The 15763-nt window shown below is 42.8% G+C and overlaps 1 protein-coding gene across 16 annotated transcripts in view; it reads left to right on the forward strand.

Annotated features, from left to right (window-relative positions):
- BMPR1B (bone morphogenetic protein receptor type 1B) overlaps nt 1-15763 on the forward strand; it is a 273903-nt gene that overhangs the window by 184111 nt on the left and 74029 nt on the right. For 4 of the 16 annotated variants that reach the window (XR_015699696.1, XR_015699695.1, XR_015699697.1 and 1 more), the window contains exon 1: nt 5616-5699. The exons of the other annotated variants lie outside the window; for them this stretch is intronic. Coding sequence is in view for 1 of the 4 variants with exons in the window: in XM_087736643.1 (XP_087592769.1) it covers nt 5627-5699 (73 nt within the window). In the remaining 3 variants the exon portion in view is untranslated. Of the gene's footprint in view, nt 1-5615; nt 5700-15763 lie in introns of those variants that run through there. 16 annotated transcript variants of the gene reach the window in all.

A 15763-nucleotide genomic window follows, 5' to 3' on the forward strand; every position in this document is an offset into this window, starting at 1 on the left:
GCTGTGGAAGAGAGAAAGTTTACGTGGCCTTAAGTAGGTTTCAGAGTTAACAAGCATGTTCCAGCAAAGCAAATCATACCTTGTTTTGAGAGTCGTTTCATGTTGTCTACAGATATGGGGAATAAAAGATGTTTGAGAGCTAGGTATGATGGTTTATTTGGGCTGTTTGTTTGTTTCCATGAAAGTTTGCAGTCTTGTAGAGTCTGTTTTGTCTGTAAGGATGATACTGTATGAGAATTTAGACTTTACAAATTAAGCTGGGCCCTGCTGGTAAGTACACTTCAGAGCAGAGCATGCGTCACCTGCTGTGTGCTCTTACTTCCTCCTGACTCTCATAATTTAAAATAAACTGCAGACTGAAACAGAAGGTTTATAAAACTAGTTGTAATTCTTGTGAAACCAGGAAAGTTTAAACAGAGGTGTCAGTCATTGCAACAGATGAAATGTTTTAGTGGTTAGTGATGTTTCTAATATATTCTTTACAAAAGCACGCATTATTTGAGGTAATGAGCGTAAGTATTTGCATGTGGTGAGCAATAGGTTCATGAGTTCTTAAGGATGTGACTTGCTTTAAGACATGTTTTGAAATTACTCTGTTTTTAGGAATGATTTTGAGAAATTACTTTGTTTTTGTAAATACGTGGTGAATAAGAGAGAGAAGGGGTTTGGTTGGTTGGCTTTTTTTAAAAGGACCTGGCAAGCCCTTTGTTTGCCTGCCTTCCTCCCTCTCTACAGTCTACCCCCCCCCCCCCCCAATTTGTTAAAGACGAATTGTTGCCCGTGGTAACTGCAGAGAATTTGTTGAAAAGCACACTTTTAGAAGACAATGGGCCCCAAATATACTGTGGCACAGCTTTAAACTTTATTAAGTCTGTCTTGGACTACCCTCTCCTCTCCCGAGTTAAAGGGAAGAAAAGTTTGGCAGCCTCCACGCTGTGAGCGTGATTGATGCCCAGAACATCTGAGGGACTTTTGTGTCCAGCGTGCTCTCTGTGAGTGTATAATGTGTGAATACTCAAATAAGGTCAGCCCTTATCAGATGTAATCTAGGCGAAAGCAGATCAACGGTGACAGTCATACCCCATAAGTGAGAACACAAATCATCCTTGCATGCTTTGGACAAGTTCTGGGATTTTCTCCCTTCTTGCTCCCGTTTTACCCTTTCCAAATGGCGGGGAGGTGACAGAGGGGAGGGGAAACTTTGGCAGATCTCTGGGGGGGGGGGGGAAACAAACACCACCAAACCCCAGAGGAACACATGCCTGGAATACTAGACAGCCCCTTCAGCCACGCTGCAGGGGGGTGGGAGCTGTTTGCAAGGTGGTGGCAGTCCCCGCGCAGGGGCTGGGGTCCGCTGCTCCTCTCGGGGCTGCTGGTGGAGCACCCCACGGGTGGAGCGGGGCGGGAGGGAAGAAACTTGGGCAAAAGAGGTTCAACTTGCTTCTCCGGTGCCCTTTAAGAGTCTTTTCAGAGATTTCTAAGCATGTCACAGCTTTTGTTGTCTGCCTGTCCTCGGTTTGAATGCCTCAGTTTTTCAAAGTGGAGCGAAAGCATCTTTTTATTCTTTTTGAGTTTGTGCTCCACAAAGGGGGATGCTGTGTTTCACCACAAAGCGAGTAAAAATATTAGAGAATAGTGCCATATAGAATTCATTTCTGCCAGCTTTCGTGGACAAAGCATCGCTAAGCAGATTTCATCCAAAGGAAGAGCCTTCCATTTGTGGATACTACTTATAGTATCTTAAGTACTGGATTGTTTTCTAAACTAGGAAAAAAAGAGAGCAGCAGTGAAATGTTGTTAATTTAGACTTTTTTTGATTTGTGCTTCTGCTTAGAAAAGGTTTTCAATGGGTGAAGAGCTTTTACAGAACACAAATATATAGGAAAATAGCATAATTAGCAGGAAGAAATCAAAGATACGGTTACATCATTGATGACATTAACAACTATGGAAACAATGATGTCATCCTCTATGATGTGAAAATATTTTTTTCCACATTTATGATAACTTGAAAATTTTCTTTCCATTTTCAGAAATATAATGTCCCTATCAGGGCAATAATTTGCAGTACTTTTGCTTTCTTACATACTCTGTATGATTAAGTGTGTAATACTGATGTATTCCCCAGGACTGAGGGGAAGATCCATGTATGCTGACAACCTGCCTACAAACCCTGTAATTACAGCACATTCATGCTGCTTCATTTATTTATATTGCTTTGTGCTCTCATAACAACAGGAGCGCCCTGCTCCTCGTTGAAAATGCACGATAAAAAAGATTCCTTAGTTGCAGCTCACACCTTGAACGCTGAAGACGTTAGAGAAACGTGAGCAGGACGTGTATCTGCAACCAACCTCTCTCTTTGCTTCCCATCACTGAGCTGTCACCTCTTTGCTCTGCTGAATGGGACGGTATTATTCATGTTAAGGTCAGAAACACTGGAATACAGGACAGGAGGGAAATCTCTTCTGTCATCAAATCCATGACCATGGTGTCTCGAGCAACCATGTCACACTTTTCCCCCCCCTCTTTTTTCTTCCAAAAGGTGATGAAGATATGTGTTAAAGTAATTTATGCTTTCTTTTTGGCCACTGTCCCAAGGAGGAATACCACCTGATATCCATATACCCTGTATGGATTTGCAAGAAAACCTAATTTAGAGAGAGAAATTGTTGACCCTCTGTCTAAAAGAGTCCTCCTGCCGTCCACACCCAAATACCTATTGGGTTAATACTGAAAAAGAACTGATGAAAGCCGGTAACTTTTAAGAGGTGCTCTACCTCAGCTAACTTTTGTGTGCCTCCTTGCAGATCTCTGGTTTCCTCCAGTGAGCCAGACTAGCTAACTGTGGCCCTCCCAGCACACGTTAACTTAAATTGCCCCGTCATGGTGCAGCTTTCCAGTTGTATTTGAGGTTCTTCCCACCGTGAGTTTTGGCCTCACTACTGCACTGTTAGTTACATCTGTGGACAGATACAAACATGAATTAAAGACTGATTTGTAAACAATTATGTTTGCTTTAGTCTGCACAAGAAACTCTTTTTTTGATGTGCTGATTCTGCTGGCATCCAAAAAGCACCTCAGTTAGATTCCCCATACTTTTAATGGCAGTCTTTCAGATTCAGATGTTTGCAGCTCTGAATTCATCCAGTCCTTTATGGTCACACAACTGGGGCTTGTGGTGTCTGTCCCGAGTGTCCAACATAATGATACTCCTGCATCTTGCAGTCAAAAAGGTCACAGGCGTGCCGTCCTATGTTTGACGTGGGAAGAATGGTCTGCTCTGTAGCGTTTGATGAAAGATGTGTGATATGTGGCAGTTTGGGATTTTTTGTTTTAGTATTAGAAATGTTTAGAATGGTGTCAGCAGATGATAAAGCATTGCTCTGAGGGGTTTTTTGTGCTTATATGGGAGCTCGGGAAGGAAGCATCAAGCATGCTTTTTGAAGACAGCATATAGGTTAAATATGAATTTTAGAACTAAGATAATTTTTCCCATGAAAACTGATATGTGTGAAGCAAATCTGTAATTAGGACTCAACTAGAAAATAAATAGTTTAGACACTACTATGTTACTGTCTTGCTATTTATTCCAATGAAAACACATGAGAAAGACTGAAAAGTTATATTCACATAAATGATGTATTCCAATCGTGCATAGAAATATGTCTGTGTTGCAGTTGCATTGTAAAATGGTGTAGTAATCAAGCAGGTAATAGTGTTTTAAACAAAAGGATGAATCATAGAATCATTGAGGTTGGAAAAGACCCTTGAGATCATTGAGTCCAACCGTTAACCTAGCACTGCCAAGTCCACCACTAAACCATGTCCTTGAGTACCATGTCTACCCGTCTTTTAAATACCTCCAGGGATGGAGACTCAACCACTTCCCTGAGCAGCCTGGTCCAGTGCCTGACTACCCTTTCGGTGAAGAAGTTTTTCTTAATATCCAACCTAAACCTCCCCTGGTGCAGCTTGAGGCCGTTTCCTCTCGTCCTATGGCTTGTTACTTGGGAGAAGAGACCGACCCCCACCTCGCTACAGCCTTCTTTCAGGTAGCTGTGGTAGGATGAGGAAAGAAGAATAAATTCCCCATGTCACTGGGAAGATGAGAGTAATGCTGATCACATTTATGATAGCTGGTCGAGGTCTGGTTTATGAATGCTTTGGCCAGATTACTCTCAGTCACATGAAGCTGAATTTTATTCTGTTATTACTAATCATTGCATGACAGCTGCTAGGTGGCCACTTCAAAGATTTCCATTTCCCTAAGCATCATCAAAGATGTGCATCTTCCCCAGAAAGCTTCTGGGAGATCACTTTTTTTGAGCAAAATACCATTGCAAGCGTGGTAGTGGAATTTGCCTACTGAGGTGCCAGGCTTCTGTTAGCTACAGCAGTTCAGTATCGGTGCCAAACTGAACAAACATTGTCAAAAACAAGATAATGAATCACAAACCCTACTTTTCTCATTCTTACAGGTAAAAATAATAGTGCTGTCATTAATAATGACTATATATTGATACAGAGTTTATTTGTAAATAGTATACCCCCGCTCTTTCTTTTTTCTCTGTGGTAGTTGGGAGTCTCTTTTGATTGTGGTATGTCAGTCTGCAATTTCCCTGTTATATTGCTGTATTCAGTGTTTTAGGGATCTCGCCTGTCTTTTGCTCAAGAACATAGACCACATACTTCTGCTGTTTGATGCCGTAACAGTTGTTCAAAACACTTGCTCCTATCCTAAGGGGCAGATGTGAAGGTGGGTTGTCTTGTGGGTTTGCATCCATTTACCCTACTGGAGCAGCCTTTCTCTGGGGAAGAGATCGGAATTGGTGTATCAGTTGAAAATAATACGTTGCTGAGCAAATACCGAGAAACGATGAACGTGGAAGTCTAATAACCCAGAGGTGGCTTTGTTTTAGTGCACCCAGCGGAGAAGTGACACAACTGCTGTGCGCAGTGTCACCATCAGGGGTGAAGTTAAATCCGTATGCATGCCTGTTCACTAACAGACTTACAGGGAAATCGTGCACTGCACATTATGTTGAGGCAGCTCATTTAGTACTTGAAGAATGACACCAGCGTAGAAAGTGTTTATAACGGTTGTCGAGTGAGCAGCAGTTCATGCTGCAGGGAGGGTGCCTTATCTTAAATAACGCCATGCAGAAGCGTGGCTTTCTGCGTTTCTCCTCGTCCCTGGCTGCTATCCGCTATTGCTTGCGAGCACTTTCGGCCTGTGAAAGGGTCGCAGTCGCCGAGCGCCCCGGGGTGGGCTCTCTGCAGGCAGAGGAAACCGTTTGATGTGCGAGAGCCTGAAGCGGTTTGACGGGGCGGCTCCGCGCCCTTGCGGGGCCGGGGCTCTGCCGGCGCGGGGGCAGCCGAGGGGGGACCCTCGCCCGGCGGCCGCTCCCCCCGGGCAGAGGGCGGGCGGGCGGCCCCAGGCTGCCGCCGCCGTCCCTTCTGCTGCCGAGCCCCGCGGGCGGCAGCCCGGCGGGTCGCCCCTCGCCCGGCTCCTTCCCGCCGGGCGCGCCGCCAGCCCTGCCCCGCCGCCTGACGGAGCCGGCCGGGGGTAGGAGCCGGGGAAGGGGGCGCGGCGAGGAGGCGGCCGGGGCCGGCGGCCGCTGCCATGGCCCGGCGGGAGGAGCGGGGCTGGCCGCGGCGCCTGGCCCTGCTGGCGCTGCTCTGGCTGCACGCCCGAGGTGAGCGGGGAGGGCCGGCGGGCGGGCGGGCGGGGCCGGGGAAGGTGCCTGCGGCCGGGCGCGGGAGAAGGTGCTGGGCTGCGGGCTGTCACCTCGGGCCCGGCGGGCTGCGGGCAGCGGCGGGGCGGGGGGTGCCCCTGGGGCGCACGGCCGGCGGGAACCGGGCGGCGGGAGAGGCAGCGCCCGGGGCTCTTTGCGTTTTGGTTGCGCAGCTTGAGGCGACTTGCACCGCGCCGGAGAAGAACTTCTAAAGCAGCTGCGTTGTGCGAAACCTGCCTTCAGAGATCTTCAGCGCTTTAGGCTTGCGCTTTTTTGGAGCTTTTGTCCGTTCACCCCTTTTAACAGCGAGGGGTTTTTTAATAGTAACTGTAGGCTAAGAAGCATTGTGGTGGTTTCATAGGAAGGCTGAGCTTGTCCACTCTTCAGTTTTAACAGGAGAGCATCATGCTAATTATAAGTGAAAATGACGTCTTTACCCATCAAGAAGCAAAAATTTGGCATAGCTAATAAGGGGGCACTAATTAGCGGTAAACAGATTGCAATAGCAGAATTTTGATTGACAGCAGAATCATAGTAGCTTTATTCATTACAGAGACTGAAAATACGGAACGTGTATTAATGGGTTTGAAACATACTTAACTGCATCTGAAAACAAGTTCAGGATGCAGTAAATAAACTCCCAAAAACATGACATCTTATAAATGTGCTTGCAGTAGCACGCTTCATTCACGTACTGATGTTCTTTGGAAGAACTGTGAAATTACTGTTGTTGAAGAGATGTTTTTCTGTTAAGCTTAGCGTCTTTTAAAAAGTGGTAGATAATTTAACGACACGCTCTTGATGTTTTGGTTTGGATGTTTTCATCATGAAGCAGTTAGCTAGCAAGCTGAGTATCACATCTGAAAAGAGAAAAAAATATGCACAGCAAGGAAGGTTTTTCTTTCTCCCCATAAATTAATCAGTTCCATTAACTAAACAGATAAACTTTCTGTGACCTCACCTACAGCCCTTCAGCATCAACCATGAGTTTTTCTGATGCTTGAGATGATTTTACTCTGGCTTCCTAATAAGACAGGATAAAGCTACAGAGCAGAAGAAAAAGCAGTGCCACTCGTATAGTCCGTTTGTCCTGAAAGCTTTCATGTGGTGGGAAGTGGACACGGTCTCCACGGGAGCAGCTGGGCTTGGGGAGAGCGTGGTAGCTGCAGAGCAGGATTCAGAGCAGTGGCTGGACTGCAGGAGTCTGTACCAAGTGTAACGGTGTACGCAGGTCAGGTTCAAGCTCGTGATCCTTGGTCGATCTTCTTCTCCTTGAATCGCAAGAACTGCTGGACTGATGTTTTATATCTGATGTTTGACCTCGTTTTCAGACTTGACCGCAGAAGCTGCGTATGAGGCGTAGGAGTGCGCACGCTGCACGATTTTGCGTGGGATGAGCAGATCTTAGAGGCTTTAGGCGATACTGAAAACCTAGTTTAAAACCATTCACTAGTGCTGTTCTTCCTAAGTGATACTTCCGTGAAGTGCAGGCTCTGGACAAATTGCAGCCACACCTGACCTACCAGCCCTGGATATTTTTGCAGGGACCCTCGGTATTCTGCCAGCACCCTCTGCTGCTGAAACAGGGCTGCATCAACTCCCCCAAAACCAGGAGTTATAAATGTTTCTGAGTCTTATTAGTTTCTCTCTTCACTTTTGAAATTTTGGTTTTATTGGGTAAATGCTTAGACACTTTTTTTGTGTGATCCCTTGAAAAACAAGGGGGTTCTTAGATTATCCTCAGAGTTATCCATGCCAAAATAACGTGCTCCTGAAGACACTAAGAGTCATGGTTCGATGACCTTCAAGGAAATCAGATGTATTCTGACTTAGGAGAATCTGCAAAGGCATTAGGCAGATCTGTAGAAGAAATGCAGTAGGTTGCTGAAAGATGTGCATGGAAAACTTCTCTTGTCCAGAAGAGACCGAGATTTTTCCTTCTCTGCAGAATTCCAGGCACAAAGATGAGCATGAAGAAGTTATGCCAAAAGATAAGATCCTCAGATATTGTGTCTTATCAGCAGTGTAACTACAAGTGTCAGTAGGAGATTCCCAGTAGCATAATTTAAAATTCAGCTGCTCCTGAGTTCAGAGTTTGCATCTGAGATACGTTCCCAACTTCCTGGCAGTTGGGAATCAAATCTTTTCTTGATTTTTGAGCACTTGTGCAAACTTCTTAGGAAATCTAACTAGTGGCTTGTTCAGCACAGGACTTTTTCCCTTCCGAGGACTGTATATTTCTTGTTTGTCAGCACTGCTCAGAGGGTGAGAGGCTTGTGCTAGGGGATCTTTGCCAGGGAGTGCCCATGCGTGAACGCATGGGTGCTCTCACCAGCTCCACGTCCTCCTCCAAAATACTGAACATGAGACAGAATCCAGCCCAAAATCTTTCAGCAATTAAAGATAAAGTGAAAGCAATTGAAGCTGAGTGCTTTAGGATAATTTTAGGAGCTAAATCCTTGAAAACAAACTTGTAAAGCTATGCATTGTGTAATGATATTCTTTACATATTTATTTCTTTTTAAGTTGCATGACTGTAACACTTTGCTTCCTCCTACCCTTTGGGTTATGGGTCAGAGTCCCATTGCTCTAGGCAGTTGCAAGGCCAGAAGTTGTTATGAAAAGAGAGCTTAAAATCAATTAAGTAATTCAGTTCGTGCCTCAGGCCGAGAGCAAGGTTTCCTAAAGCCGTATTCATACTAGCTTAAATTTGCTTAGTAGATGCTTCTATTCCTTCCCTTCAAAGCTTCTGTTTCCTTGCCAGATGATCGCAGTGGGGACATGAATTATTAGCCTGTGGAGTCTGCCTTTTGCCCGTATATATGCCTGGGAAGATCCTGATGGTTCCACCTGGTTACTAATATCAAATATAGTGATATCATTAATGTAACGGCAGACTTGCATTGGATATAAGGCAGGAAGGCAATGCCAAGGGTTTAGTCAGTCCCTCTGACGTGCATACAATGTTTGTTACCAATATTTGACTTTCCTTAGTGATGAGGAGACCACAGGTTTCCAGGCAATCAGTTCCAGTGCCTCCCTAGTGTCACCTGTAGAAAAATTAGTCTTAAGTATACTCTGGTCTTTTTTCTCCAGTTCAAGGTCAGTTCTGTTTGTCCAGTCTTGAGTGTCTCCAGTTACTCTTGCTGACCTCTGCTGTGCATTTTTCAGTCTCTCCTTATATTCCTCAAAATGCAGAACTCGGACCTGAGCATTGCTTTATTTGTGTAATTGCTTGTATGTGCATTATGTTATACCGACTGTATGTTGTGTTATGTTATACCGGCTGAATAGCACCCTAGCTTCTCCTGGTCATTTCTCCAACTTCTGAAGAACATTTTTGAATACTAGCCCTGTCCTCCAGTTCACGTGCACCTTGTCCTAGAGAGAATTTAAATACTTTTGAGATGGTTTGTTCTTGACAAACCTATGTTAGCCATTGCTCATCTCTGTCTGTTGGTTGGAGTATTTTTGGCTGAATTTAATCGTCTCTTGTCTAAACTTGAGATCAAAGTATAAGGAGGAAAGGCAGAGCAGTTCAGTCAGAGTGAACTGCAGATCTTGTGTTCAGGCTTTGGGACTGAGCACTATTTTCTGTTTCTGACTTGCATTATGGACTTACAGAGGGTAATTTTCCAGGCTGGAATTCAGACTTAAGGAGATCCTTTCTGAAGGAAATGTTGAAACATTTGAAAGCAAAGTCAGAACAGGTAATCGTTTGAAAACTGAGGCATAAATAATGTAAGCCAAAAGCTAAGTTAACTGGACATCTAGAAAAAATGCTTAACTGAGCTCGATGATGCAAACTAGAGGGTTGTACTGTAAAGGGAACAGGTGACAAAAGCTCTTCTTGCCAAAACACCTCTTCTTTTTTTAGAAGACTCTCTTCTATCCCATAATCTGAGCAAAGTTCAGCTCAAAAAAAGAAAGAAAGAAATGTTCCATAAGAGGCTGAGTTTTAGGACAAAATTGTAGTTTTTGCCCAAATCCCTTGCATGTGGCACTGCATAGCTGTATCAGTCCTATAAGTGAAACAAAGTGTAAGCCTTAACTTATTGTAAAAACGGAGCTTTATCAAAACCCGTAGCTTTTCCTGCCTGTCTTACCCATGTAAGACAGAGGCAGGATATTAATTTGACAGATTTTTCCGTCTTCCCGTACTACCATTGGTGGCATCCCAAGCGGAGCCACAAATGAGCATCTTTCCAAAAGGTACCGACCATGTCACAGGCTTGTTCTAAACCAGTACATGGAAATCAGAGAGATGTGTTTTTGAATGAAAAAGCATAGTGTTCATGAAAAACATGGGGGAGGAAGTGTGAGAAAACTGGGCAGGAGCCAGTTGTATCTTCGAGGAGGAGTGTAATGCTTATGCCTTTGGTGCTCTCTGTTGGTATACTTCAGCCTCATGCTGTGGAGCAACACATCAGCGTTTACAATTAACAGATCCAAAGCTGCAGGGACTTTGGAGTAGTTGCAATTGTTAATTATCATTGCAATCTGGTGAATGTATAAACCTGATGTAACGAAATTCTTTGGTATAATTACTTGTCATACAGTTCACTGCTCAAGGGATTTAGCAGTCAGTACTGTACTTTGGTTTAATAAAAAAAAAATCACGTTCACTGGCTGGTTGGGTTGTTGTCTGGCAAAGTGCCAGGCCTCCACCCCCTGCTTCTGATATTTGCTGCTCCTTGATGCGTTTTAACACTCAGAGGCTTAAAGTTAAAAATTCTGGGAATTAGGAGATAGGACCTAACATTGTTTTGCTTGTTGAAAGCTGAAGGATGATTCGGGAAACATGAGGATAGGTAACCTTTGGGCTGCATTACTTCAGAGGTAGCTATGTGGTGTAGTTGTACAGCACGCGTTTAAAGTAATCATTTTGTAAGTGTAAACTGATCCTGGTTACCATATGGCAAAATCCACTGAAAGTATGAACCCAGCTGTTAAATGCATAACCATGACTGTGTTCAGGAGTTTTATACTGAAGCTATTATGCGGCATCCCCAGCTATTAATCTCTCACTATTAATCAGCAATAAAAGCAGCTTGTGGTGAGCATCACAGATACTCAAAATCTGATCTCTTCAGCATCGTACCTGGAGGGAAGATAGCAATACTAGGATCTTTCCTTCCTTTATTCCCTCCCTCCTCATTTTTCTAGGAGATATGGTTCAACCCAGGACACGTGAAGCATACTTTGCACCCACTTGTTCTGAACTGGAGTTTATCACCCACTGAGTGTCAGGTCCTCAGCTGTCTGGCCTTGACAAAGAGACTGGATTTGAAGGCCTGACTTGTTTTGCAGTTTGGAAAACGCTTCACTTGTATGATTTTTTAATGCCTTTTGTTCTAGATTCATTGCTAGAAAGCAGAATATTTAAAGTGGACTGAAACTAGATGTGCCATGTGTTAGCCAAAGTAACTATGAAGCATTTACTCAGCAGGTTACTTCAAACACCTGTATGATTTTAAACTTAAATAGTCCTTTAGAGACTGACAGGACTACTCTCTTCCTTGAGTACTTTGCAGAAGTGGAGGCTTAACTCCTTTAAAAGAGTAACAGGACTAGTGTGTCAGTTTGGTTATCCAGACCAAGGATAGTCATGTCTGTTTGCTAACTTCTATTTGCAGCTCTACTATTTTTAGTATTTTGCGCTGCAAACTGACTGTAGGGAGATATTTTCCAATGCTACTGGTTTTTATGATGTCTGTTTGTGGAGTTACTGTGATGTTGCAACGATACTGATCATCTATCAGTAAATTTTTGGACTGTTGCTTCGGACACAGCGTCTTCACGTAAATAGAACTCAAAACATGCACTAAGAAAGCATATTGTTCTTCCTCTGCTGAAATCTGGCTTTGCACTAGCTCAGCAGCATAAAAGGTACTCAAGTCTTAGCGTATAAACATCCCATGAAAAGGAAACGGGATGTTCGAAATGTCGCTTGCTGGGCTTCTTCAAATAAACCCCTGATCTCTTCTGGGACAGCTCTGCTGGCCTGACTCATCCAGTGGCCCTGTAACGCGCTCGGGAGGCATTTGAGGAGCACAAGGATGATGAGAAGTGTTAGACTGGTCTCTGTTCCTGCTTTGCTGAAGTTAATGGCTTTTTGATTTCTGTTTCAAAAGTATTTGGTGAGCCACTTAGAGAGCTGCAGCCCCTCTATTATTAATCCACAGAATAAATATTAATCTTGTGTATTAGTTTTGCTTTGATAAGAAGACCACATCTCTGTGAATTAAGTCATAGTTCTGTATTTGTATGGATATTTGTATCAAGCAGGATTTTGAAGTAATTGAGAGCTACATGATCACAAAGATTAACTCCCTAAAAAATTCTTCTGGGTTTCTCAATCCCCCAAAAGAGAGAGAAGAGCTCCTTGAAAGAGAGTGCCACCCTTTCTAAGACAGCTACCTCCAGAGGGATGAAAGGTAGGAACAGCTAGGAAAGGAAAACCTGATCGTATTCTGTAGTAGCGCTTACCATAGTGATAACAGATCTGCTGAGACAGGCAAGACCTGGACCATGGAGCAAGAGAGAAGCTAGCTGTTTTTGGAGATTTTGTGCAAGATGTTTATCATTGGAAAAATTGAGGTATTTAGTGCTTCCATGGCTTCATTTAGTTGTAAATATTATTTTAATTAATTTATGCTTTCTGTTTCTCTTTTACCATATTGGCTCTTCCTTTCACTGCTCTTTTGAGGAAGCCAATACAATTATGACGTTTCGATGAAAAAATAGTCTGAAGATGTCTCAGAATATATTCGTTTGCTTAAATATCTGATAGCATTCCCTTAAATGTGGAACAGGGGGGGTTTGTTCGTTCCAGCAGTATTTGGTGTCCAGGGTACGGTATCATTGCACAGAGTACCGTATGTGATTTGAGCTTTTCCCCCAGTCTTCAAAACACTAAACTTTTGGTGGATAAGGAGTAAAACATAATATTTCATGTGAGTGTGTTGTTTATAAATGTTTGATACATTGCTGTCAGAGACAGTATTTGCGGTTGCTGTTTCTGGAATGAGTGGTTTGAATAAAAGCTAAGCAGTCTGCAGGAAACATAAGCATCTCAGGAGCTCTGTGAATACCACTGCTATAACCTAACCTAACCTAACCCGGTTGGGTGAAAAATGTGGTTTCCTGTCTTCGTTTGAAAGAGTGTTTTTCAGGCTTACTGACATGCATCCTGCAAATTTAATTTTCATAAATATTTCATCTCTTTCTTATGCTCAATTTAATCTATCAAAGCCACACGGTGCAGGAGACATCTGGGATTGTGCTTAAGCAGCTGGGTTTCATTTGCAGGAGGTTTCTAGCAAATTTCTTTCTTGCTAAGCACAGAATGTCTTGGTGACTGTGCAGTAGCACTGGGAAATTCAGCGTAAGTGACATAGCTTCAGAAACAAGTGGGCTTAGTTTCTTCCTTTACCTGGGTTAGGTACCATCTAAGGCTTTTGATGGGCGGCTCTGTATTGTGTCTGGTCAGCCTAAGCAAGAGAGCTGCTTTTTTTCTAACTGTGGCAAATTCTGTACAGAGGGAACCTTTACAGCAGCCAGCTAGATTTTCCTTTAGCAGAGAAAAGCACAAAAATCCTATTCTGAAATGTAATGATTAACAATCAAATTCTACATGGACGTATGTTGCGATCAAGCAACATCTGTATTAAATAAATTAAATTAATTATTAATTAGATACACTATGAATGGAATTAAGATAAAAACATTTCCCACACTTCTCAGAACAGAACATACAGTGACGGAGTGTGTGAGTCAGCTTTATCTCCTTTTGGCAACTCAGTTTTATTAGAAATATAAGGCAAGCACAAGTATCGCATGGTGTTTTTCCTCAGTGTTGGCTGTAACTGAGCTTGTCTTGGTTCCTTCTGCCCAAATAGATGCTGCTCACTGTGTAATATTTGAAGCTCTTACCAACTAAGATGTCTCAGCATAAGTTACGCAGCATCTTCGTACAGGGTAGAAGTGTCCGACATTGGATTGACGAAAAGGTGCCTCCTGAGATATGCCGTGCTGGTGGGGTGGATTAGCTGGGTCCTTCTGTCACAGGGTAATCCAGTGGTCTCTTGGGACTTGCTCTGATTTATTCTTTCAGTGCAAATCAGCTGTTGGAAGCTGAACCAAACTACGTTTTTGTTCTTAAATCTGAATGCATATTGATTAGATCAATGTGACGTTACACTAACCTTTTTACTATTGTGACTGAGCAACAAATGAAAACTCAGTATTTTATTTAAGTTGTTAAATACATTCTATTTGAATAAGGGCCACGGAGTAGATTTTGTTGAATGAATAATAGCTGCCTGTGGGAAGTCACCAGCTGAAAATACAGCTACAGATGAAGAAATACCATCGCTGCCTTCTGAATCTCTCATTACTGACTTCAATTTTTGCAAATAAATTTAGGCTTTGGGAGCATTCTTTCAGATCAGTTTTCAAAGACCCGAAGCATCTCATCAACTCTGTTATTGTTAAATGTAGTTTTCTGTATGTTCTTCTAGTAGTTGAGTTGTTAGAAGCTGCCTGAAGATGTACTTTATTATTTTTGTTGCCTTATAAATTGGAAAATAAATAAATATATACCAGAAGGCATCAGTAAAAAGAAGGAAGGTAAAATATTGTCTGTAGTAGTTATGGCTTTTGTAAAATTTTATACGTGATTCTGCCCAAATCAGTTGTTATTGACATTTCTTCCCGTTAAAAAAAGAAGGGAGATGAAAAATTCCAGCTATAGCTGCAATAAAGGAAATTTAGAGACGTTTCTTACTGCAGATAGGAATAGCACAGTTGCAGTAGGCGTTTTAGCTGGACAGCAAGGATTAAACTGTCTAGGGAGAGGCTTGTTCACGTAGGAAAACTTGGGCATGGAATTGCTGCTCTGTACAAAACAGAGATGCTGGTAGGTATAATGGTTCCTCCTTCGTAGTGGCTGTGTTTAAATGCATTTCTCTTAGATTTCTGTCTCCATGCAAACCCAGATATAGAAGTATAGTTATATTCTGATAGTTTTACTGGTCAATTCCCTTTAAAATGAGGTTCTCCAAAACGTTTCCGATTGATCCAATATCTTTAGTAGCAGTCAGCAATAGCTGACACTATCATTGTGGGTGGTTATTAACAGTACTGTGTGGTGGTTTGGTTTTTGAGGATTTTATTAATGCTTGTCTGAAGCTGACTTTTCTCTGGGATGGAGGTAGGTGCTATGCTTTTATACAACCTGAAGAGGATTCGGTCTGGAATATCTACTGTCATTGTAGTTTGGTATTTTGTTTTTTAAATGTAATATTGTAACTTGTTCATTAATTACTCCGAAATTCCTCTTTGGGGGGAAAAAAAGCCCTAGATTCTTTGTAGCTCTGTGGACATGCACTTGAGTCATGTACACGTTTTGTTTAATAACAAAATAGTACCACCAAAGAAGAACAAACTAAATCTCATAAACAAATAAAGTGGAATGCTGCTAAGTTATGGAAGCGCATAAAGTGCCTGGGCATTCGTTTATGTAAAAATCTAACCTTTGTAACCGAGTTTCTTTCAGCCCCACGAAGGGGCTGCCAAACACATTTCACTTGAAACATGTTTGTGCGCTAAGCTAGCATCCCACCACCAAAAAATGTGGTAAAATCAGCTTAATGGTATATCCTTCCTTTTGTAACAAATAGTTTATGTTTATTTTAGGTAACAGAGAGAAATAAAGGCCTAGCTGATGTAAAACAAAGGGAAAATAAATTTGGTCTCTAAAACAGATTGTTTTTAATAGGTGAAGAAGCTCTGCTTTTTCTGCACGTTCTGTAAGTGATATGTTTGCAGAGTCCTCTGCGTGTTTAGAGAGCAAGGAGGGAATGTAATCTGTAGCTTTACAACTGTGAGCACCAGCACCCACTAAGAACAAATGCTTCCACCCATATATTTTCACGTCCTGGCGCTAAGATGACATTGCTGCTTCTGGGAAGCACCTTCATGCTTTCGGTGGGCGGTTGTTAGGTGGGCATTACATTGGAGAA

Source organism: Nipponia nippon, unplaced genomic scaffold, assembly GCF_047370975.1.
Source record: "Nipponia nippon isolate SJK-2023a ecotype South Korea unplaced genomic scaffold, ASM4737097v1 scaffold_6, whole genome shotgun sequence".
In the NCBI taxonomy this organism is placed as follows: domain Eukaryota; kingdom Metazoa; phylum Chordata; class Aves; order Pelecaniformes; family Threskiornithidae; genus Nipponia; species Nipponia nippon.